The sequence below is a fragment of the Fukomys damarensis genome, unplaced genomic scaffold (genome assembly GCF_012274545.1).
Source record: "Fukomys damarensis isolate Sample0158 unplaced genomic scaffold, DMR_v1.0_HiC HiC_scaffold_27, whole genome shotgun sequence".
Lineage (NCBI taxonomy): Eukaryota > Metazoa > Chordata > Mammalia > Rodentia > Bathyergidae > Fukomys > Fukomys damarensis.
In genome coordinates this window covers 22043549-22069633 of record NW_022900939.1, presented here as the reverse complement: position 1 = coordinate 22069633, position 26085 = coordinate 22043549, and the positions used below count along the sequence as shown (strand labels likewise).

Below are 26085 nucleotides of genomic sequence, written 5' to 3'. Positions count from 1 at the left end.
TTCCAGCCATCTTTCTCTAATGGGTCCCCTTGTGAGAGCACCTGCAATGGGGAGGTGGGACAACAGCACTACACAGACTGGAGAAGGATATGATTCAGGTGTCTAAAGACAAGTTCTTTGGAGTAGCACCAAGATTTTGGACTGGGCAGGCACTCTGCCAACTCTGCAGACTGTTCTGTCCAATCCTGGCTTCTTGGAGCTGGAGTGGTAGAATTTTTCCTGGAGGGAAAACAGCCGACACCCTGTCCCACCCTCCTCCTTGGGCAACTCTGCCAGGAAGGAATCTCTCTCACTAGCATTTTCTTTTAGCTGCTCAATTAACAAGATACCAGATAACAGGCAGTTGTGGGCTTAAACCCCTCTTGGGACACGCGGGAGTCCTTCCAACTTCCTTCCACCTGGAAATCGCCAGGGCTGCTTCTTTCTCTGCACATCAAGTGCGTTTAAAATAAAGAAAGGGCCGAGTGGGGTGGAGGAAGCTTCTAAGACCTTCCTGAGGAGGGGGCAGATTGAGGGAGAGCCTTGGAACAGGTTGTTAGATAAAACCTGGGGCGTCCGGTTTTTACATTTCAGATGAACGAACACGTTCTTAGTATCTGTCTCAAACATTGCGTGTGACATACTTATAGGGGGAAAAGTCGTCGTTTATCTGAAATCCAGTTTCAAGAGGCCACCTGTATTTGTTGCATTTGCTAGGTAGATCTGGGAACCGGAAGCTGGCCTAGGGCTTTTGGGCAGCCCTCGCAAAAGGGGAAGCCATTTGGGGGTCACCACACCCTGACCTCGAGACCTCACCTAGCTGAGGAAAAGCCCCAGGAAGAGCCCCTGACAGTCACAGCACTTTAAAAAGGCTGAAGGCTGCGTCTCGGCACGACCGTGGGAAAGTCGTTGGGAGGAGTCGCAGCCTGGCCTGTTTCCAGCTAGCTTTCCAACACCGGCCGCCGCCGGCCAACTCCGCCGCCCGCGCGGCCCGCCCACCTGGCTATTAGAGCAGGGCGGTTCCGGGAACCAACTCCAGGCCAACGGGCGGGGGGCGGTGTCCAGTGCGCAGGCGCAGCACGCAGTGGGCAGGGTAAAAGCGCGCGCGGGCTGGATGGTTCAGTCTGAGCGTCCTGGCTTGGGCTAGAAGCGCGTGTGGAGGAGGAGCCGGTGGCCACCTTCGGGTGTTTCAGGAGCGCGTAGCTGCTGTTCCTCTAGCGGAATGGAGCGGACTGCCTTAGCTGTCTGCGAGGTGATGCGGGGAAGAGAAGCAAAGCGGAGAAAGACAGTTTATGAGGAGGCTTTGCTGGGGAGACCGCAAAGTTTGCGCACACTTGTCCGGCGTTACCTGACGTGGAGGAGGAAGGCTCGAGGGAGGCCAGGAGTGGGTGAAATGAGCCTGCCTCTTTAGGGTCTGTGAAGGAGTGGTGCCTGAGAGCCGGGGCCAGGCAGCGCTGGGCAGCTTGCTGCCGTCCCGTGTGAGGAACAGCTCAGGTTGGGGACATCACCCACCCTAGAGGGGACAACGCTAGGAGGGGTCTGGGCAAGGGGACGCGGGTCATCCAGAGTATGGTGCAGGTCCCTGGTCCACAAGCAGCTGGTCTGTTAGGGTGAGATTCAGAGGCTGCACACTGAGCCATCGAGTCTGAGATCTGTTCTCCCCTTTGAAGATGGTGCTTTGCACCTGTCTGTGTTAGTCCCTTGTAACCCCCGGCAGCCATTACCTAATGGGATGTTTAGCAGCTGCCCTTGTAAGGGAGTGTGGGCAGGTGAAATAGGGCCACAGGCCCTGAGGTCACCTAACAGTGTTCCCAGTCCTTCTTTCTTTGTTACCATTCAAGAAAGTTGGAGGGTTCTGTTTTACAGATGTGAGAACCTAGGATGGAACATGAGGGCCTGACCTCAATAGGCCAGTGTTCTTTAACTGCTCTCATTCTGGATAACATACACTGTGGGAAGTCTGAAGAGGGAGCAAAGGAAGTCAGAGGATGCATGAAGAAAATAGACTGTAGAAATGCCTGGAAATTATCTTGATAAATTCTAGTACAAATTAGGATCTTAGTTCCCAAGTTCTCTTACTCAGATCTGTCTTTTAAAAGAAAAAAAGGTAATAATTCTTGTGTCATAGTGTGGTGGAAGTGAGAGTCTACTTACATGAGTAATGAAATTATATATATTTTGTGTCATTAAGATTGCTTTATTTGGGTATCTTTTTTGTTGTTGATCACTCTGTGGAGCTCTTTTTCTTTTCTTTTTTTTTTTTTCACATCCAAAGGTTTATTTACTTGACAGAAATACAAAGTGATATGAGTGGAGAGAGACTTTGGTTAATGAAGTTTAAAGCTTATACACTTTTTTTGTTTTTTTGAGATAGGGTCTCACTATGAAGTTGGCTGGCCTTGAACTCACTGTGTAGCTCAGGCTGGCCTCTAGCCCCTGGCAATCCTCCTGCCTCAGCCTCCCGAGTGCTTGAATTACAGGCATGGGCCACTACACTTGGCTAAGCTTATACATTAAAAAGCTGTTCAATACTACAATCATCACAAAATGCATCAATAAAATCACAATATATATATTTTTTGGTACCAGGGATTGAACTCAGGTCCTTGTGCTTGCAAGGCAGGCCACCGAACTGCTGAGCTAAATCCCTGGCCCCTTACAATATATTTTTAATCTTATTATAAAGACAACATTTTGATTAATAAACCAACAACTCCTCTGGGAAACTTTTTCCCTATTTATCATTTACTTTGCTCTTTATTTATATTTGGGTTTCTCATACAAGAGAAACCATGTGATATTTAAACTATGTGCCTGATTAACATTATGATCTTAAGGTGCATCCGTCATCCTACAAATGACTTATGCTTATCTTTTTTATTGAGTTTATTGGTACTTTTTAGGTACACAGTACAGTTACATTCATTGCTGGGATCTTGTACCTTTACATGACAGGTCTTGGTTCTCATTTTTTCCTCATACCCTTGCCCTCACTTCATGCCCTCCACCCTCCCCTATTTATAAAGACTTTGTTTCCATTTTTTCCTTTTCTCATATTTTTTCTTGTCTCTTATTTCCTTTCCCCTACCCTTCCCACTTCCCCTGCACCATTAGCCCTTTTCTTCCTATTTCCCATTATCAGTTATACAATTTGGATCTTACTTACACTTTTAGTTTTTCACACCAGAGAAGCTAATTCGGTATTTACACCTGTGTGTCCTGTTTATTTCACTTAAGAGTATGGCCTCAATATGAAAAATATGGACTGCTTCATGAATTTTCATGTCATCCTTGTGCAGGGGCCATGCTAATCTTTGTATCATTCCAATTTTAGTATATGTGCTTCTGAAGTGAGCACATGCTTATCATTTAGGTAAGAGTAGTACTTCATTATGTATAAATGCTACATTTTCTTTGTCCATTCATCTGGCAACTTCCAGGCTTTAGCTATTCTGAATTGTGTTGCTAGGAACATGAGTATACATATATTACTTTAGTACACTTTTTTTTTTTTTTTTTTTTTTTTTTGGTACTGTGGATTGAACTTGGGTCCTTGTGCTTGCAAGGCATGCCACTGAACTGCTGAGCTAAATCCCCGGCCCTTGTCTTTAACTCTTTTGGAAAGATATATAAGAAGGGAATAACTAGGTCAAAATTGCTTAATTTAGTTTTTTTCTTTTGAGGGTACCAGAAATTCAACTCAGGGCCCCACGTTTGCCAGGCAGGCACTGTACTGCTGAGCTACATCTCTGGCCCCTTGATTTAGGTTTTTTTTTTTTGGTACCAGAGATAGAACTCATGGCCTTACACTTGTGAGGTAGGCACGACACCACTGAGATATCTCTGTGGCCCTTGGTTTAGTTTTTGAGGAATCTTCTATATTGATTTCCACAGTTTGTACTAGTTTACATTTCCACCAAGAATGTAGTAGAAGGCTTTATTTTTAGCCTTACCAGCATTTATTATTATTCAGATATCTTAATCAGCTTAAAAATATTGTGTTGTCTTTACTGCAGATGGACTTGTTAGAACTTAGCAATTACTACATGCCAAATGTACTGTTAAGCATCTTACACATATTTGCTTACTTTTTTAGTAGACCTATGTAGTATGTTTATCCTTATTTTTTTAGACGAATCTGGGATACAGAGAGATTAAGTAATTTGTCACATGCTAGAAATTGGCACATAAGGAATTCAAACCCAAGCATTTGCCTCCAGTACTCAAATAATAGTTTGACCCTCAGAAATGTTGATTTAATGAAAGGTAAAGATTATTCATAACCAGTTGTCACTCTTACTCAAGAGTCTTCATGTTGGCTTCTTTTTTCTGCTACTGGGGATCAAAGTCAGGACTTTGTGCTTGTGAGGCAGGCGCAGTGCCACTGAGCTAAATCCCTGGCCCTCTTAGGTCACTTAACATACTATTTAGACACCATTCTATGCTCTGAACAAATGTAAATCTGATATTTCTTAAGCAGGAATGCAGTATTTGGGGGGAATTCAACTCGTTAATTTTAACTGTATCATACAAATTTATTACTGTGATCTTAAAGATTATTTTCTTTGGATTATGCTCCTTTCAGATTTTGAGATATTTAATAATTCACTGGAGATGTGAAACAGAAACATCAAACGGAGCTCTCCTAGAAGGGCAGCTAGTCATTTCCATAGAAGCATTAAATTCTAAGCACCAGCCAAATGCTCTTCATTGTGTAACAACTAGTAAGTAGAGGAAGAAAAATTATTTTCTGTTTTCTCTGGTGAATTATCATAGTACACGTAAAAATTTCAGTGAGTCATAATCTTTTTTTCCCATAATCTTTTATTATATAGTTAAAAAAATCAGTGATTAATAATCTGGTGATAGATTTACAAATGTGTCATATGGGGAACTTACATATGAACAAAATGACTTATCAAAAGGTCATATTACTGGCTTTAATTAAGATGCTTAGAAACAATTTTTTTTTAAAAGACAAGCTCTCACTATATCATTTAGGTTGGCCTTGAACTCACCATGTAGCCCAGGCTGGCTTTGAACTCTAGTTGATTCTCCTGACTCAGCCTCCCGAGTGTTGGGATTACAAGGTGTGCGCTACCACACTGGCCTAACAGTTTCATTTTTGCTCCTAGTTTAACATATTCTTTCATAGCAAAATTATGTTGAGTTTTTACATACATTTTCCTTCACGTCCAGATGTTTACAGTTGCATAAAAGGAGAAATAAATAAAGGAAAAGGAAAATAAATGACATGATGAATAGGGCATTGTTTGATAACCTTACCTGCAGTTAGAGTCTTACTCTGTTACATTTTTATCTGTTTTCATCAGAGAAAACCAATAAATTTTTTTTGGTACCAGGGATCGAACTTGAGTCCTTGCACTTGGCGAGGCAGGCGGCAGAACCACTGAGCCAAATCCCTGGCCCCAAAAAAACTGATACATTTAATGGCTCTGAAACAACTAGTTTTCTGGAACTTGTGAACTTCTAGCTTTTTTGTCTGATAGTGTGTATGTTTGTGTGTGCAAAAATTCTTTGTAATGAAGTTGTCTCATTAGCCTTAGAGGAGTCACTTAGAGACCCAGTTGATATTGGATAGCACATTGAACTCTAAGACATTTGCTTACCTAAACTGGAATGACCCATCTATTCTTTGTGTGTAATATTAAACATTCTCCAGAGTGTGATAGCTTGGTTTGCTGTTGCTCTGACTGAACCCCACTGTAACTGGGCATGAGTGAAATACTTAGTTACATGTCTAGGATGTCATTGGTTTGTATAAGGTTAAATCAGGTACTGTATTGACTTTGATCCAATAAACTGCCAAGGATAGCAGGGTTGATTTCACTTAAAGCACATTTGGGTGACATTTGCTTCTGGCAGGAAATCCAACTCTATATGCATTTTGAGCCTAATGAACTTCTTCATCCCATTTAATATAGAGGGCATTTCTCTTTTCTTTATTGTCTCTGCTCTCTATGTAATTATGTTTATAGTTTTTTTGGGAGGAGCAGGAAAAAAAAGGTGATTACAATATTACAAAACATAACATAGAAACATCATGGAGAGTGAGACTTTCTAGTTTTTTCACTTCTTGAAATGACTATTATCATTCAGTACACTTACAGATTTTTCTATACATATGTTCAGTTATCAGTTTTTAAAAAATGCAAATTAGAGTGTAATTATGATTTTGTCATGTGCTTTTTAGTAAAATGGAGTAACATTTCATATTAAAATGTAGAGATCTTCATTCTTTTGTAATTTATAATAATAATAATTATTATTTTGTAGTACTGGAGATTGAACCTAAGACCTTTGCACTGAACTACATTCCAGCCTTTCTAATTTTTTTTTTTTTTTTTTTTTACTTTGAGATGTTTTCACTAAGTCACCCAGGCTGGACTTCAACTTTCAGTCCTCCTGTCTCAGCCTCCCAGAATTACAGGCATGCGCTGCAAGGCCTGACTTGTTCTTCATTTTTGGCAAAACAAAAAACATGAATTTATTTAGTTTTAGGCTTTGTCAAGTCACACATACACATAGTATGTATGTATGTATGTATGTACTGGTACTGGGGATTGAATTCAGGACCTCGTGCTTGCCAGGCAGGTGCAGTGCTGCTGAGCTACATCCCTGGCCCATTTATTTATTTATTTGTTTGTTTATTTATTTAAGTACTGGGGATAGAACTCAGGACCTTGTACTTGTGAAGCAGGTGGCAGAACCACTGAGCTAAATTCCCAGTCCCCATGTATTTATTTTTTGAAACAGGGTCTCGCTATGTAGTTCAAGCTTGTTCTGAATTGATTATATAGCCTGGCTGGCCTTAAAGTCCCAGTGATCCTCCTGCTTTAGCTTCCTGAGTGCTGGGATTATAGGCATGCACCACCATACCCTACTTATATACACGTGGTTTTAAAAAGTGAAATAGTAAAACTTGGTAGAAAATGTACAGTTCCTTTCATGTTCCTACCTTCCCAACTTTTTTCATCCTAGAGGCTTCTGCTTTCAACTCTTTTGGTTATTTCTAAACATGTTTATGTTACTATATCTTGATTTTTCCTTTTTTAAGGCATTATGTATTTGTTGACTTCCCATTATAATGATAGCTCCCTCTCATATGTCCAACTCCACTATATATCTTTTCTTTAATATAGTTATAATTTTCCTATCAAAATAAAGATCAGTATTTACTCATTATGACTATAAGATACTGTTCATAGTTTAACCATATAAAAACTGTCATTACCTTTGCTTACATTTTTCCTTCAATTAAAAATTTTGTAATTTATTTTGTTTTTGTCAACTAGTCAACAGCAGAACTTTCAAGATTTGTGTAAATCTACTCCTAATGTATTCCAACACAGTTGATTGTCCTTCAGTTTCATCTTTCTGAAAAACTTTTCCAGAGTTTTTTGACCTGCTGTAATCTTGATTTGATACCTTCTGTATCTAGCCCACAGCTGTCATTTGGGCTCTTCCCTTCATCATTATTCAGTGTTTTAGTTTTTCTCTTGTGTTGGATTTTGTCTTTCCTGAATCTTGCTTTTTTTTTTTTTTCTTGGAATATGCCTTATTTTGATAGATCTCAAGCTCTAGTAGCTTCTCAAAAAAAAAAAAAGTGTTGGGCAGGTAAATTTCTTGACACCTTGAATCTCTGTAAATGTCTACATTCATGACACTTAATTTGATAATCTGGCTGAGTATATTATTGTAAGTCAGAAGTCATTTTTTTCAGAATTTTTGTGACATTGAAACATTGTTTTCTAACTTCAGGTGTTATTGAAAATTCTAAAGTCTGATTGCATTGTGTATAACTTATCTTTTCTTCCTGTAATCTAATAATGATCTTTTAAAATCTTTGTATTAATTACAGTAAATAATGGTAGGTGTCATAACAGATAAACCCTGAAATCTTAATGGCTTAACAGAAAATGTTGGGCTGGGGATTTAGCTCAGCGGTTCGGTGGCCTGCCTTGCAAGCGCAAAGACCCGAGTTCAATCCCTGGTACAAAAAAAAGAAAAAAAAAAGAAAAAGAAAATGTTTACCTTTCCTTTTTTATAGTCCTTACCCTTTGTTTCACCAGTCTGAAAGATCCAAACTATTTTTGTCTTGTGGCTTCCTTCTCTCTTTGGCCCTCTTAGCATCCTCTTATTTAGCTAAGAGTGGGGGGAAAAGAGCAAGGTTTATAAAGCAAAGATTTTCATAGAGTAGGCTTGGAAATTTTGTATATCATTTCCACTCCTGTTCCATTGGCTAGAACTTAGCCTCATTGGCACAACTGCCCTTCAGTTTCAGGGGAGACTGTTAAATGTAGTCTAATTGTGTGCTCAAGAAGAAGAGAGCAAAATATTTATAAGTACCAGCAGTCTCTGCCTGTGGTCCTCCTTGTTCTGAAAATTCATGTTGAAGTTCCTTGCTGTTGGTGTGTTTTCATCCATTTGTGCTCAGTATTTAATGGGCCTTTCAGTGAGTAGATTCATGTCCTTTGGTCCCGGAAAAAATTCTCTGGAATTCTATTTCTCTTTCTGCAACTTTTATTATTTAAATATTGAGCTTCTTACATTGGTTTTATTTTTTTAAATCTTTTCTATTTTCTATTTCTTCAGCTTTCAATTTCAATTTCTTCAAATTTCTTTCAACTTTTTGATTGATATTCTCATTTTTGCTATCACAATTTTATTTTTAAGGGCTCTTAGCCCCCTTTCTTTTTTTTTTCTTTTTCCGTACTGGGGATTGAACTCAATTTTGCACTTGTGAGGCGGGCGTGGTACCACTGAGCTAAATTCCTGGCCCAGCTCCTTTTCTTTCTTTTTTTGTTTGTTTGTTTGTTTGTTTGTTTTTCTGGTACTGGAGATTGAACTCGGGTCCTTGTGCTTGAGAGGCAGGCAGCAGAACCACTGAGCTAAATCCCTGGCCCTCCAGCTCCTTTTCTTTATGTTTCTGTTTTATAGCATTTTTTGTTTCAATAACTTATTTTTCTGAGTATATATATTTTTCAAGTTTTTTCTATCTAGTTTCTATGTTTTCCTCTTTTTTTTTTTTTTTTTTTTTTTTGGTACCAGGGATCGAACTTGGGTCCTTGCACTTGCAAGGCAGGTAGCGGAACCACTGAGCTAAATCCCCAGCCCTAGTTTCTATGTTTTCTACTCAGTTTGATTTCTATCTTTCATGCTGGAAACTTCAGATATTTAAAAATTCTTGGTTGTCCATTTTGAAGAGTTAGAGACTATAAAGCTGATGTTAAAACTGTTAACATCACTGAAGGATGATCTAATTGGGCTTTTTGTTTTCTCTTTAATTCATTAAGTTTATTGGTACATTTTAGGAATACAATATGATGACATTCATAATTGGGAATTTGTACCTGTATTTGGGCTTTTCATTGAGGAACTCTATCTTCTCTTCAATATCATTGTCTTTTAGGTCTTTGTTTTTGGCATGGGTAGAAGTTTAACTGCCTGCATTTTGGGAATGAGAGGATCTAAGAGGGATGCTGATGTCCTAGGGTTAAGTATTTATGTTCACTCATTTGCTTGTTTTTAGTACAACTTTGGTTCTTATCCAAAGTTCCCAGCGGCCCACACTTCTGCCATTATAAAAGAATAACTTCTCCCTTATCCTGCACCAGTGGAGGGCACCAGGAGGGCCAGTCCTGCAGTAGAGTGCAGGAGTTTAAATTCATTTTTCAACTAACTCATCTATTTTAGTTCCTACAATTCAGGTTTTTCTTAGCCTTCCCCAATCCCCTTATAATTCAATTTCTTAGATCTCCTAAATCTTTTTACACTAGTCCTTTTGCCTTTAACTTCTATAATTTCATTACAATTATTTTTGTCTCTTTTTCTCTCTTTGTGAGTTTACATCTTTTTAAAAAAATCTCTTTTCTTGCTAGGCATGATGGTGCATGTACTTGGGAGGCAGAGGCAGAAGCCTTGCCTTAAGTTTGAGACCAGCCTGGGCTACACAGTGAATTCAAGGTCAACCTGAATTATATAATGAGACCTTATCTCAAACAATGTTTTCTCCTGTTTTTATTGAGGTTTAGGGAGGAAGTGAAAATAGATGTGTGTGTTCAACCTGTCTTCTTTTTTTTGGAATTACCAAGTGTTTTTTTTTAAAGTTGTTTTGACTTATGCAAGGCCCTGGGTTCAACCTACAGTCATATGAGTTGGGGAATGGGGATTCAGTTTAAAATATCTGATAAGGAAGAACATGTATTAGTTATCCAAGGCTCTCGTTATGATGTGCCACTAATTGGGCAGCTTAAAACAAAATAAATTTATTCTCTCACAGTTCTGGAGGCCTGAAGTCCTATATCAAGGTCTAAGCGTTCGTTAGTTCCTTCTGAAGACACCAAGGAATCTATCTCATGTCTCTTTCAGTGCTTCTGGTGATTGTCAACAACGCTTGGTATTATTTATTGGCTTGTAGACATGTTGCTACTTAACTTCTCAGTATTTTTCTGTCTGTCTTTTTTTTTTTTTTTTTTGGTACTGGGGATCGAACTCGGGTCCTTGTGCTTGCAAGGCAGGCGGCAGAACCACTGAACTAAATCCCTGGCCTGTGTCTGCGTCTTTATATGGACTTCTTTATTTTTTTCTTTTTTCTTGGTTTGTGGTACCAGGGATTAAACCTTGTGCTTATGAGGCAGGCCACTGAACTAAATCCCCAACCTTTACATGGACTTCTTATAAGGATACCAGTCATTGGATTTAGTACCAACCTAATACAATATGACTTCATCTTAACTTGATTACATCTGTTTAGTACTTAAAAGTATCTTTTAGGAGTACTTAATTCAACCCACAACAAACTAGCAGATTTAATACTCTTTTTTTTTCTTTTTAAAGAAACGGAATCTCATGTTGCCCAGGCTAAGCTTTAATTCTGTTACTTAAGCAATCCTCATGCCTTAGCCTCCTGAACACTTGTGACTACAGACACATCCCACCATGCCCAGCTCCTAATTAGAACATTTTATATCTGGAAGGATCCATTTGTGAAAGCTGAGAGATAACTATAGTTTTTCTATCAAATAATTGTTGGAGGCTTTAGCAAGTACAGTTATCACAATATTTCCCAAAATATGTGCTATAGGACACTTACATTAGAGTTATGAGAAAGGAATTATAGGGGCTGGGAATGGATGTCAGTGGTGCTGTGCCTGCCTGGCAAGTGCAAAGTCCTTAGTTTGTTCTCTGGTACCAGGAAAAAAAAAAAAAAAAAAAAAAAGAGAGAGAGAGAGAGAGAAGGAAGTTATATAGTTATCTAAACTCGTGAAGGGTATAAAATGTTTTTTGTTTTAGCTGGGTATGGTGGCGCATACCTATAATCCCAGCATTCAGAGGCTGAGGTAGGAGGATCACAAATTCAAGCTAAGCCTGGGTAACTTAGAGACTTAGACCCTGTCTCAAAATAAAATTTAAAAAGGGCTTGGGAGATTCCACCCCAAGTTCCAAAAAAGAGAAATTTTAAAAAATAGAAAAAAAAAAGAGGAGGGCCAGGGATTTAACTCAGTTGTGCTGTGCCTACCTGGTAAGTACTAGGTCCTGAGTTCAATCCCCAGTACAAAAAATCATTAATTAATTAATTAATTAAAAAAAAAAGACGAGACAATGTCTTTACTGTAGATTTCCTTAGGACCTTTAATATGCCAGTATGGACCATCAAACATTTGGGAAATATTGTTTACTGTAGCACCCCTTGCCTACTTATAGGATTATCTTTTGTACAGGGAATTTTGAGGAATGCTTGCTTTAGCAATATATATTTTGGCCGGGGATTTATCTCAGTGGTTCTGCCGCCTGCTTCGCAAGCGCAAGGTCCTAAGTTCGATCCCTGGTACAAAAAAAAAAAAAAAAAAACCCAAAAAGAAATATATATTTTATAAATAAGATTCTACTGTCATCTTTGCATCTGGATGTAAGTTTATTACTGGTACAGATACATTAGAAATATAGCTGAAAATTGAGGGTGGATGGGATGTGCAGCAGGCAGAAATTTTCTCTGAGCACATTATTCAAAAGTGTCCTGTTTTCAATAGTTACTGATATGATACTTGTTAAAGCAGAAAGGATGTTAGAGGAAACTGACATGTAATTAAACACTGAGGACACAATAAGACAGGTGGGCTATGATTTTTTTTTTTGTTTTTAAAGTTGTAGCTCTTCATTAGTTACAAGTATAAGCCTGCCAGTACCTGCCCAGTGACCCACTCTCCCATGTGTTAGAACTGGTATACACCTGGGAAGAACATAAAGAAAAAGATGGCGGGGGGGCAGATTGTCTTTTGTTAAATGTTCTATGCTTTGTGGGCTCTGACTTTTGGAAGCATTTTGTCCACAATCATTTAAAATTTGGAGATCTAGAGAGTTATATTCCAATAGAACCTTCTGTGACAGTGAAATGTTCTATATTTGTGCTTGTTTAATATACTAGCCATTAGCCATACATAGCTTTTGACTACTTGAAGTGTGGCTAGTGTGACTAAGGAACTGAATTTTTAACCTAGCTAAATTTAGATATCCGCACGTAACTACTGGGTATTATACCCAATAGCATACGTTTAGAAAATGGAGTTACCTCTCACTCTAGTTAAGTCATTCTCAACTTTTTCCCCTGCATGCAGAATATACATTTCTTCCTTTGCAGCTCCGAGCCCCACCATGGCCAGAGGTTGGGCTTCGAGGTAATGGCTGCCTGTGGTCCTCAGTACCCTGGGCCTGTGAGGCCAGGCCAGAACAGTTGTTTGCCTGCAGTTTCCAATATGGCAGGCAGGTTCTGTAGACATAAATGACAAATCCACATAAAAAAGTCCTGAAGATACTAGGCCTAGCAGGTATAAAGGTAAAAACAAACAAAAAAACAAAAGCAAAACCCAAAACATCAATCCTGACACAGATCAGGGACATCTTATTCTTCAGATGATTGTGTATTTCCTTCATCATCTTCAGGAAGCAAGACAGATTCAAGAACTGAAGATGCTACCAAAGGAATAATAAGAAAAAAGAGAGAATAGAAAAACAATAAATGCAGAAAAGAAAGAAGGAAATCTTCTGAGATGCCTAACATCCTGTGTGGTCCTCAGTCATTGATCCATACTGTTTGCCACTGAAATGTCTTCCCTCCTGTCTGCCTCTTCCATCAGAGTGGCTGAAACCAGTGGAGCTTTTTGATTTCCAAAACTCATTGTTTAAGATATTCCAGCGATGCAGACCCCAGTATTGAGACCAACAAAAACACTGAAGAGCCCAGGGAATGGACAACATGTCTTTCACGCCAAGTCCAGGCTCACAAAACCTATCTGCAATAAAGAGTTTGAAATTCATAGTTTAATTTTGAAGCCTACATCTAACACTGGGGAGCATGAAGTACAAGTCAGTTGTATATAGCATGCTTATTTGATATTTAAGTTTTTTTTTTAATAAGGAAAGGGGCTAATGAGTTTATTCTCTTAAATACTGTGCCTAGTAATTACATAGAATATACTTTTACTGAAGCCATACATAAAGCAGAAAACTTACAAATGGAATGAAAAATATAGAGACTTATCTATGTCCTTCTTTTTAAGTTTTTCTTCCCAAGTTTTATGTTTCCATTAAAAGGTCTCTTCTTTCAACAAGTATTGCAGATTTTCATAATCTTTGGTTTGTGGACATGATGTACTGTTCTTTATCCTTTAAGTATAGGAGTTTCCAAACAAAAGTTTTTAGCTTTAAAAATGATCACAGTTTTTTCTAAAAACAGAGAGCAAAGAACAGTTCCATGGGCAGCCTTCTATATTGTCTCTGATGGCTTTATATATCCTTGTACTTTTGTTTATTTAGGTTTGTGGGTGAATATTACCATTTTAATCCTGTTCTTGACAGTTGCCTTTAGAACAAGCTTCAGAATGAGGTAAAGGATGGAAGGGAAGGTTAGGTTGATTTTTTTTTTTAAGTCAGAATTTAAGGTCCTGTTATCTTCTTATTGAGGCAAGAAGCTTAAAGCCAATCTTGAGTACCGTTCTTTGCTAACATTAGAGTTTAATATATTATTCATATTAACATTATATGGTACTGAATGGAATTCCTTAAAGGAATTTCCTCAGTGTCTCAGAACAAAGTTACTATAAGATGGTAGTTAAATTAAGCATCTTTATCTTTGACTACAGCAATATTTGGCACATTCCCTGCCATATTTGTCTTGGGTATCTTGCACAGTGTATCAAGAAAGTTATTTCCTTATTTTTGAAATAATAACATCTCAGAAGTACAGCAGTAGAAGATACAGGTTTGTCTTTCATTGTTGTAGTTAATGAAATGAAGGCATCTTCCTTTATAAATGGTTTTCTTTTTCCTAAGAAAACTAATTTTCATAATTATGGATAACCATGGACTCTTCAAAAGAGCATAATAAAATGTAGGCATTAAACATTAGGGATTTCAAAATATTTTTGTCATTAGTAGATTAATTGAAATAGTAATGTGTCCTCTGAAGGAGATGATAACAGAAGCAGTCTGACCAGTGGAGGTCTGAAGCAGCACGTTGCTGTCGGGATTCTTTTCTGATTTCAGGCTTGTATTTATTCAAATAAATGGTACTGACGATGGATCAAATTATGCTTTCCAGGATAAAATTTAAATTTACTTAAAGAATCACATAGAAAAATAAAAATAAGAAGATTGTATTTTTTAATGGAGAAGATTTTAAGAAGTCTTTTAAAAATATGTTCAGTAGGAAAAACTGGCCTGCAATCAGGAGACCTGAACTTTTGTGTGCATTTGCTCACCATTCCTTCCCATGTTCTTCCCCAGCAGTGGCTGTGAAAGATTAAACATCGAGTCCCACCAGAGCACTGCTCCGTGCTTACCTGGTCATGTGTTTTGTGACTCCAGAGTGCAGGGCCAGAGGTCTTAGCAAAATGACTGTGTCCTCAGGTGCCTGACCCTGAGGGTGAAGTGGGTATTAGAGAAGAAACAAGGTTTGAAATGTATAGAACCAGAAATTATTCTGTGTCAGATAATCAGATAAGAAAAATCTCTTAACAGAGAATTCATTAATACCTATCACAAACCTGCATCACAGCCAGCTAGGTTACTTGTGTATGGAGACATATTTATTTTGCACTCACCACAAATTTTAATCAACCATGCCAAAGGAAAGACTGAATTCTTTCTGTATGAACAAAAAGGTATTGCAACCCTGTCATATTATGAAGCCACAATCAAAGAATATACAGCTAAAAAGTAATATATAGATATGTCAAGAAGTTAATAAAAATTGATTTTGTGATTTTTGTAATATTTGTCCTATTTATCAAGTTGTAAAACATAACTTGTGATTTTTTTATCATAAATATTCACAGATGGAAAAATATATACATTTTCTGAGGGAAGATACATTTTATTATGCAGTGGAGTCATGTCCTGTTGGGGAAAGGCATATTCTAGGGGACTCCAAGTAGTTTTGATCTTTTTTATGAGCCTGTTTCTTCCTTTGTTCCAAAGAATTATTACTCTAAATCAGAAGTGGTGAATCTATGGCACACATGTTGTAGAGAGCTGTTTGAATCATTGAAAGCTCTAAAAGATTCACTATCACTGCTCTGACAGTTCTAATGTTCACATTTAGGACTGTAGGTACAAAGAATTTTTATCTGATAGCCTAGTAAAATATCTTTTAAGAATACTTTGGTTAGGCCGGGCATGGTGGCGCACACCTATAACCCTAGCACTCAGGAGGCTGAGGCAGGAGGATTGCTGTGAGTTGGAGACCAGCCTGTGCTACATAGTGAGTTCCAGGTCAATCTCAACTGTATAGTGAGACTCTGTCTCAAAAATAAAAAAATACATTGGTTAGGGCTAGGGATTTAGCTTAGTGGTGCTGCACCTACCTGGCAAACACAAGGTCCTGAGTTCCATTCCTAGTACTGGAAAAAAAAAAAAAGAATGCATTGGTTAAAAGAAAGACCAAAGATTTGACTTACTGTTATACTGGAGTGTGAATTTTTAAAATTGAATACTCTGGATTAGCTGAAAATTCCATCTTCACATAGTTCTTTTCTACTAGGTACTGTAAAATAACATTCAAGGGACAGTCTTGGTGTTAATCACAGATAATTGTTGAGTATATGTGAAAAGACTTGCTTTTGGAGTATCATTTCCAAGAAGTTATTCTGCCTACAGATAGTCATTTTAGCCTCATAGTTCTTCTTTGGTGTTTTCATTTTTTTCTCTATTTTTTTCTGCCTACTTGGCCAAGGTGCCCGTTCTTTTGCACTGGCCTATAATTATTTTTTAGACCCTTAGGCAATATCAGTCTTGGTATACTAGGAAGAATAACTGACTAGCACAATTATGTTACCTCGGCTAGAGTAGTCCAATCAGTAATAACACTGACATCAAACATAGCCTAGAAAATGACAAACTGGTAACTATTAATTTGCCACCTTTAACCATAATGAACTAGATTTGTGGTTATAAAGCAAAATCCAAAATGAATCAAAAAATTGTATGCAACAAGTAAACCCATAATATGGAAATTTACCCTTAGGGGAGAAGATTTAAATGGGATTGGGTGAAAATAAGTAGAAGAAAAGGAAGATATTAGAAGCAAGGCTGAAGGGCAAAGGAAGATCATAAAAATTATGGGAAACTGATGAAGACAGGAGGGAAAGTGAAAGGAAGAAATAAAAACAACAGAACAAAACAACAGAAAAACTAGAAACAAGAAGAAATAAAAACCAGAATAGGAAAAAGGAAAAAGAAGTTCAAAGCATATTTCTGCTGTCAGTTGTAGACAGTGTGGGCAGAAAGAGTCCAGAGCTGAATTGATTAATCCCAGCAAGCCCACTATAGCTTTATGGTGAAGTGGTGCATAATCTCAGCCAGCCTACACCATTAGTTCCACGGAAGTTCAGGCTGGTTTCTGCTTATTATGCTGGAACCGGATTTGTTGAGCCTGCAACAGTTTGTGTGCCTCCTGCTGGCTTGAACTCCTCCCTGACCTCCTGCTGACCTGAACTTGGCATCCTCACCAAGACAGGAGGAGCAACTGGATGGAATAGGTAGTAGCTATCCAGAGTTCGTAGCTCATGTGGCTCCTCTCCAAGATGGCTACCAACCAACTTCTTTCTGAGTGATGTCTGCACCTGAATAACTCACCAGCCACTGCAGTCCACTGCATCCACTGCATCCACTGCTTTATTCCACTGGTGCATTTCTCTGTGGAGGCCTCTGGGGTTGCCAGTAATTATCATGCATCTACGGGTTCAACCCGCTGCTCCCATACCATGAATTTATAAATTTTGATGGCTTTCCAAAAAGTTTGATTCCATTAAGTAGATTCATTGCATTGTGTTTAAAATTCACAAATGCAAATTACTTTGGTTTATCATCCTTATCTATTGGAATTTTCACTTTTAGCCCTGGCCCAGTCTGGTAGAACAGCACAGAAAGCAGCTCTTCTGTCACTTTAGTTTCATGGTTGCCCACAAAGAAAGTGTGGTCGTCTTCTGCTGCTGCCACCCCATCTCAACTTTGTTCCCACCCTACCCAGGCCTACAAATCCTATTTCCATTTTAAAAAACTGAATTCATTAGTAGGATCTCTTTTTAAATGTTAGATATTTTAAAGCAGTGTTTCAGATTCTCATTTGATGTTTTTTTGAGGTGCCAGGAATTAAACCCAGGACCTTTGTGCATGCTAGGCAAGTAGCCTGCTGCTTATCTATACAACTAGCCATGATTTTTAAAAATTTATTGGTACATTTAATATATACAATATAATGATACTCATTGTTGGAAATTTGTACCTTTACGTAACCAACCTTGGTTCTTTTTTTTTTTTTTTTCTCATTACCCTGCCCTCCCTTCAACCACTTCCCTCCCTCCCTATCCACACAAGTAGCCCTGATTTTTAAAGTGAAATCCATTTATTTGTCTTACTTGTCATATTTCCTTGTATTCTATTTTTTACAGTTGCTTCTGTAAGAAGCATTTGTGGTGGCTTGGTCCTCAAGAAGTTCCTGAAAGGTAAGGAATTAACCAACTTCTATGAGACTAAGTTTCTTCCTGGCAATGAATTTGGTATTTTCTGAAATTGACCTATACTGAAAGATATAGCTGACAGACTTAGTAACTAAAAATACAGCATGCCTAAGTAAATTTGAATTTGAGATAATTTTGTAGTATAAGTATATCTCATGAAATACTTTATCCTGCATTTAATCTGGCAACTCTACTGAAAGATGATCTATAAAACTGTAGAAATAGAAGTAGGCAAGATACCTATGCCATGGTAGATTCTCTGAATAGTCTCTATACAAACTCAGGCAAAAGCTTCCCAGGTATAAAATAAAAATTATAGTAAAATACTTGTTTTTATGTTCTTCAAAGAAAGAAGATGTGACAGATATTTTTACTATAAGTAATCTTGGCTAGTAGCAATACTGTTTTCCACATAATCTGCCAAAGTTGGTATGGTTTAGGAGCTTTTTATCTGAAGTATTGCTTTTCTTCTTTGATTTGAGAATAATTTACAAGCCAAAAGGACAAAACACTTATTTTTTTTTGTTTCTGTTTTTTTGTTTGCTTTTTGAGACAGGGTTTCACTATGTAGTTGAGACTGACCTGGAACTCACTGTTTAGCCCAGGCTGGTCTTAAACTCACAGCAATCCTCCTTCCTCAGCCTCCCGAGTGCTGGGATTGCAGGCGTGAGCCACCACGCCCCGCCCAAAACACTTAAGAAGACCAAAATGACCTAAGAATTGTGCTTTCATTTTTATTTTTGTGGTTGTTTGATTTATAAGTATCTAATGTACCTATGTTTTCTTTTTTTTTATTTTTTATTTTTGTGGTACTCAGGGATTGAACTCGGGACCTTGCACTTGCAAAGCAGGTGGTGGAAACACTGAGCTAAATCCCCGGCCCATGTACCTATCTTTTCTTAATGAGTTGATTTATAGAGTTTACAAGTTAAATTTGTATTATATAGCTTTTTTTTGCTGGAACAAAATACTCAACATATACAACTAAAAGAGAAAAGGTTTATTTAAGCTCATAGTTTCAGAGTTTTCAGTCTATGGTCAGCTGGCTCTGAGGCTGAAATATCATGGTGGAAGGGCATGGCATAGAAAAGCTGCTAACCTTATGGGAGAAGAACTAGAGAGGAAGACACCAGGAACCAGATATAGTCTCCAAGGTCACACCCCCATGACTCACCCTACACCAGGAAATGTGCTTTACTCCGAGGTGTCTCTCAAGCCAGTTAAGGTTGACCGTCATAAAACTTTTTAAAAAAGAAACTTTCCCCAACTAAATATGGAAGTTAGATTATTTTTTAAAAGCTTACATTAGTCCTCTTTGAAAAAAACATATTGTGTATTAAAATAGAAACAACCAAAAAGGCACATTAGAAAGGTTAATGTTATAAAATACATTTTAAAAATGTATTGTCATTGTCCTTTGTGTGTATATGTGTGTGTGTGTGTGTGTGTGTGTGTGTGTGTGTGTGTGTTTGTGAGAGAAAGGGAGAAGGAAAGGGAGGGAGGGGGGAGGGATTTTGAGTAGGGCCTTGGTAGTTTTCTAGACTCGTCTAAAACTTGCTGTTCTTTTTGCGTCAGTCCCCTTGATAGCTGGAATTACAGGTGTGTGCCACTACACCCAGTTCATTGGATTTTTGTGGTGTTTTTTTTTTTTTTTTTTTTTTTTTAAATAGGTCTAACTTTGTAGTGCAAGCAGACCTCAAACTTACTGTGTAAGCCCAGGCTGGCCTTGAACTCATGTTGATCCTCTTGCCTCAGCCTCCTGAGTGCTGGGATTACAGGCATGTGCCACCATGACCAACTTGCCATTGAATTTTTTAAGTGACATATTTTCTTAGTAGTTTGTAAAATTCAAATCAGTTTAAAATTTTATACCCAATTTCCAGCAACTCATTTATTGCATAAGTCAAACAACTGTAGTTTCTTACATTTTGGCCCTATCAAAGAACAAGAAACTATATTTCCAATTTATTTACAAGGTGGATACTGTAAATACACAAATATGTAAGAACTAACTCTACCTTTTGAAACTGCTTCAGTGAAGTAATTTTTAGTTTAAGATTGGGGACTTAAAAGAGCTTGCTTGCTGAGTGAAGGTTTGTCAGGGTATATTCCTCTTTGCTTTTTGCAGTTGTTTTGGCTTTATGACTCTAACTTACAGATTTTTCTCATTAGGTTTTTAAAAGACTTGCTCTGTGGCCCTAATTTTGTTTAGGTTCCACTTTCTTATACACACATTTAAAAGCAATAATTGTGGAGGAAGTTATACAACAACAACAAAATGAGATTTTAGTTCTCTGCTCCTGAACAGATATTTTATGACAGTTTGGGTAGAACGTTCTACTGTTAGTAATAATCACAATGAAGATTTGTTTAATATTTACTTTGTGTTAGGCCTATGCTCAATATAGAGGAATTACATTAGTGAACAAAAAAGATTTGATTTTTTAATGCTCATATTAATGATATCTTAAATACTCTTTTCTGTTTCCTCCTCAAGCATATGCCTGGAAAAAGAGAGAATCAGCTTATTCTGGGGAGTTGCTCTGATTGTAAGACTTTGGGGAGACCTGAATCTAAGTTCAAGAATCATGGTTTAACTGCCTCATAGTCACCTAGTTTATTTATCAATTTTTAGTTGATCTTCTTTTTTGGATTATGCCCTTGGGATGATGCAAAGAATGGAAAGATCATTCCTAATGCTACTGCTCCAGTTAATATGTATGAAAGTGGTGAAAAGCCATTTAAATGAAAGGGAGCAGGCCTGGTATAATCCCAGCAGTCAGGAGCTGAGGCAGGAGGATTGCCACAAATTCCAGGCTACATAGTGAGCTCAAGGATAGCCTGAACTACAGAGTAAGGCCTTGTCTCCAAAAAAGAAAAAAAAAAGTGAGAGTATTCTTAGCATTAGGGAAGTGATGGAAATATTTCCTGCCACATAAATCTGTACTTAAGGTGCTTCTACCAGGAGTGGTCAGATTATATATGAGGCTTCTTCAATTAATATTTGTGAAAGTGGCTTAAAAAATGAAATGCCCATAAGAACAAAGAATGGTGTTATTATCAGGGAGGAAGAATTGAATTGAGTAGTTTACAGGATAACCACTTATTTATTATTTATTAATACAAATTTTATACCATTTGTATCATGGTGACTTAGTTTTAATGTAACTATTATTTTAGATTTTTTTTTTTTTTTTTTGGTACTGAGGATCAAACTCATGACCTTGTTCTTGCAAGGCAGGCAACAGAACCACTGAGCTAAATTTCTGGCCCTTAACTATTATTTTAAAAGCTCAAAGCATTTTATTTTATCTGTTTTTATATCATGCTAAAGAGTGGGTGGCTCTTTATACAAATATGAAATCTTGTACACCGAGTTTACAATAAAAATTGAGTTGTTTGTTCTTGGTCAGTCACATTTATAGACAATTGCAACTTAAGTTTTCTTTCTAGGTGTCAGGGCTCGTAATATTAACCTCTATTCCATAATGATATTTATTCATACTAATCAGTGTGAATTAGGGATGCCAACAAAGGAAATTGGCCAAGACTAAGACTTAAATCTTTTAGCTTGTTGGCTTTTATGCCATTAGTTATGCCTTTATTACTGTTATTATTTAATATTCCCATAATAGTTTAGGAAACTGCTTTAAATGCATATGTTCACTAATATTTATACTGTTTAATTAGCTTCATCAGGGAGACTCTGGCAGCTGATTCATTAATCATCAAGTTTCTGGATGCTAAAGAATTATGTACTGTATCTATACAGTTCTGTTTAACTATACTGTGGTCTTCATCACTCAGTTTCTCTGAGTGCCTAAAATAAGATCACCTCTGTTTAGCGAAACTGGATGTTGTACAGCCATCCAAATTCAGTCTTCTTTACTCTTCAGTCTTTTCTCCCAGGGTTTTATTAAGGTACCTTTTCTCCAGATCTGTAATTATGCAGATACTTTCCTGTATAAAACAGTACATAATTTTTTATTATATTTATGCTGTGTAATAAGTAATGACTGAGGCAGTCTGCCTGTTCTCCTTGTTTTGGTTTCTTCTTTTTTTGGTACAGGAGATTGAACTTGGGACCTTGTATGGCAGGCAATGGCAGCACTGAGCTAAATCCCTAGCCCCTATTCTCCTTGTTTATGTTCTCTTTTTACCCCTTTATTCTCTGGTCCCTAACTATTTACCCTTTTATTTAGTAAACTTTTATTGAAGCTCTGCCTTGGCACAGGGAAATGCAGTATGATGAGAACTATCCTGGAAATATGTTCATTATGGAAGTATAATGGAAGTATGTACCATGCTCTTTTGGTAACCCAGAGGATATTCCCTAAAGTTCAGTTTACTAGTATGCCTTTTTTCCTTTAGTTATTTTCATCATCATTCTGTGTTAAATTCAGATAGCTTTTAAATTTTTTCTTTTTATTTTATGAAAAAATTGTAATAAATTTTCATACCCAAATGAATAGTTAAAAGAATAACTATAGTTATTACACTGTGTGTCATTTTTTTCAAAGTCGTTACTTGGTTTTGTTTTGTTTTTTGAGACAGGGTCTCACTATGTAGTTGAGACTGACCTGGAACTCACTCTGTAGCCCAGACTGGTCTCGAATTCACAGCTATCCTCCTGCCTCAGCCTCCCAAGTGCTGGGATTACAGGTGTGTGCCACCATGCCCAGCTTCAAAGTCATTACTGGTACAAGACATGAGCCAAAAAGATTCTTATAAAAAAGAAACAATGCAAACATTTTCAGTGAACTAAGATAAACTATTAGTATAAATGAAACAAATTAGCATTTATAATGAAATATTTTTAAAACAGTGGAATATGTAATTTAGGGAAGTATTTGAACTTCTTCCTACTTTTTTTTTTCTTGGTACTGGGGATCAAACTTGGGTCCTTGCACTTGCAAGGCAGGTGGCAGAGCCACTGAGCTAAATCCCTGGCGCTTCTTCCTACTTTCTATTAATCTCGCTTCTATTTTTCTCTTTATTTATGTGCATATATACAGAGTCTGCCAAAAAATGTATACACACTTCAGGAAAAGAAAAATAATATGTTTTTCAACAGATGGTCTTACCCTCATATGGGGTACCCTTGAGGATGTTGTATATTGCACAAAACCCACTACACTGCCAGCCCTTAGAGAAGAAATTGAAAATGCATTTATAGCAATCTCAATGACCAAGGTCACCAAACAGCAGTTCTCCATGCTAATAAATGTCTGGGATCTAATGGGCACCACTTTGAGCATCTCTTGCAATTGTAGAGGCCAAAGGTAACATATTAATCTCATGATGTCTCAATAAATTTAGCATTGAAATACTTATACAAGTTTTTCTTTCTTTCTTTTCTTTTTTTTGTTTGTTTTATTACCAGGGCTTGAACTCAGGACCTTGAGCTTGGAGGCAGGTGAAGTGCCACTGAGCTAAATCCCTAGCCCTACAAGTTTTTCTTTTCCTGAAGTGTGTACATATTTCTTTGGCAGTCTCTGTCTCTGTCTGTCTCTCTACATAGATATAGATATTACTGTACAAGTCTGTGGTCTCAAGGGACAAAGCTCATGTGCAGTTTTAAAACAGAGCAGGACTTTGTTCCATTGTGATTCTTAATCATGTTGTACTGGACTGAAATTCAGTTAACATGAAAGTGTGAGATTTTGGTTGTATCTCCTGCTGCTTCACCTTGATAAAATTTTCACTGATATGATGAAGGCTAGTATAAAAATGTCTTTGTTTTGGTGAGGTTAAATCATAAGCTTATTAAGAACATTCTGAGGGCTGGGGTTTTAGCTTAGTGGTTCCACCACCTGTCTTACAAGCACAAGGACCCAAGTTCGATCCCCAGTACCAAAAACAAAAACAAAAACAAAACCATTCTGAGATATATAATGGTTATCCCAGTTTTCTAATTTCCTGACTATAAGATGTTTAATCTGAGCTTTTAATGCTCTTGAAGTCTTGCCCCATTTAGGTCTTAAAACACTTTTTGATTGTTGAGATTGGGGTAGGAGTTTCCTGGGATTTGTTTCCTATGTTTTGGCTTAATTTCAGGTGCAAGTACATAAAGCATTAAGTAAAAATTTGATTTACTTTTTGAAAGCATCTAAAGCCTTGGACTAAAATATGTTATCTTCTTCAAATCAGAAGTTGTTTTTCCCTTCAGCTTTGCATTTCTCAAATTTTTGTATATTTATTTCTTAAGCCAGTGCTGGTGAACCTTTTAGAGACCAAGTGCCCAAACCGTAGCCCAGAACCCACTTATTTATCGCAAAGTGCCAACACTGTAAATAAACCTGAATATCTGATGCTCACCTGCTGGGGTGACTTGGCTCGTGCTAACAGCAGGCTGTGTGTGCCCGCTGCGGCATGCTTGCCATAGGTTCACCACCACCGTCCTAGGCTTTCACTGCCTCATTTCAACCCTTCTCAAGAAGCTATCCCCCTGAGCTTAAGTTCCTTCCATCCATGTGGTATCTACAGTTGCTTACTCAGTGTGGGTAGGCTTTGAGCTTCTAGAGGACCAAAAGATTCCTGCCTCTTTCATTGCTTTTTCAGCATCTAGTATATCACAGCCAAATAATGAAAAAGATACATTCCAGTTAGAGAGTATTGAGTTTGGGTTAAATGACTGTTGTGCTGTTTTATGATTATTTTTCATAGACTTTATGAAGTTCCTACCTATGAATTTTTCCTTTTACAATGTAAAAGTTTGAATGTAGTATACACAATTTTAGATCACAAAATTATAAGCTCATATGGTATTTGTATTAGAGAGATTTGTTTACAAGCTATTAAAAGTAAGACTTTATCCCCTTATCCTCCTTTAATCTTTTCATGAATATTTTGAATGTGGGAATACCTAATGTTATTTTCTACATACATGTATTTATTTTTGGGTGGGGTTTGAGATAGGGTTTCACTGTGTAGTTCAGACTAGCCTGAAATTCTTGGTGATCCTCCTGCCTTCATCTTCCAAATGCTGAGATTTCAGGAATGTGCCACTATATCTGGTTTAAGTGTGTTTGCTTTTCCCTTAAATACATAAATGTGCAATAGACCCTTGAGTTATGACTGGCCTGACATACGAACATCTTTGGTTATGACTGAAATTTTAGTTTTAACTTACAGCTGAAATCTTGAGTATGACCTTCCAGATGATCTCCGATACAGATTGAGCCCTTAAGGAGTCCTGGAAGTACAATACAACATCCTTTCCTGTGTGGGGTTTATTGAGAAATCCTGGGCCAATGTCTCTCTAGGGACACTGAGATCTGCCTATATATGGGAGAGAGACTTTGAAGGCTGCATAGAGGAGCCTGAGCCTTCATTGACCAACTTGAGTTACAACGAGCCGTCAAGAACGAACTCAGTTCGTAAGTCGAGGGTCCACTGTAGTCCAAACCTTGATTTTCAGACTGTTCCATTTCTTTAACATTTATGCAGTAAAGTAACCCAGTGTAGACCAATAACTCTCCTCTAATATCAAATATTGCTTTTAAAATACTATCTTAAAATATATGTATGATATAAGATTATTAGAGGGCTGGGGATTTAGCTCAGTGGTTCCAGCACCTGCCTCACAAGCACAAGGACCTGAGTTCTTAGAGGGCTGGGGATTTAGCTCAGTGGTTCCAGCACCTGCCTCACAAGCACAAGGACCTGAGTTCAATCCCCGGTACCAAACAAAACAAAACAAAAGATTATTAGAATTTTGCTAGAAAGAATGCTATTCTCTGGCAGTTCCCTCTTAAGGATAGTTTGCTTTAGGACTACTTGAAATATGTATCATCTTCAGGTAGTTTCTAACAGAGAACATTTACGCTAAAGGATCAGAATTCTGACCCATCAAAATATTTAGCTGAACCCTAGATGTTTTAGAGCAAAACACAGCATTATCTGGAATGTTTATTTCAGTAAATACAACTTATGCTCTGGATTAGAATACTTTAGTAAGGAGGAATTGATCCTCAGGGATATTAAAATAACATTCTCAGTAACAAAATCACATTAATTTATGTTAAGATCCACCTCCAACAATCCATACTTTTTTTTTTTTTTTTTT

The 26085-nt window shown here is 37.6% G+C and overlaps 1 protein-coding gene and 1 non-coding gene across 4 annotated transcripts in view; one reads left to right on the top strand and one right to left on the bottom strand.

Moving 5' to 3' along the window:
* Positions 1 to 1065: 1065 nt before the first annotated feature.
* CUNH11orf80 (chromosome unknown C11orf80 homolog) overlaps positions 1066 to 26085 on the top strand; it is a 97836-nt gene continuing 72816 nt past the window's right edge. For 2 of the 3 annotated variants that reach the window (XM_010635867.3, XM_019209246.2), the window contains exons 1-3: positions 1066 to 1231; positions 4565 to 4703; positions 17949 to 18002. In XM_010635867.3, coding sequence (XP_010634169.1) covers positions 1202 to 1231; positions 4565 to 4703; positions 17949 to 18002 — 223 coding nt within the window. In that variant the 5' untranslated portion in view covers positions 1066 to 1201. The remainder of the gene's footprint in view (positions 1232 to 4564; positions 4704 to 17948; positions 18003 to 26085) is intronic. The other variant, XM_010635866.3, reaches the window with a different exon arrangement.
* On the bottom strand, positions 3234 to 3337 carry LOC117283581. Its single transcript, XR_004514610.1, has one exon. It is a non-coding gene; the product is annotated as a U6 spliceosomal RNA (small nuclear RNA).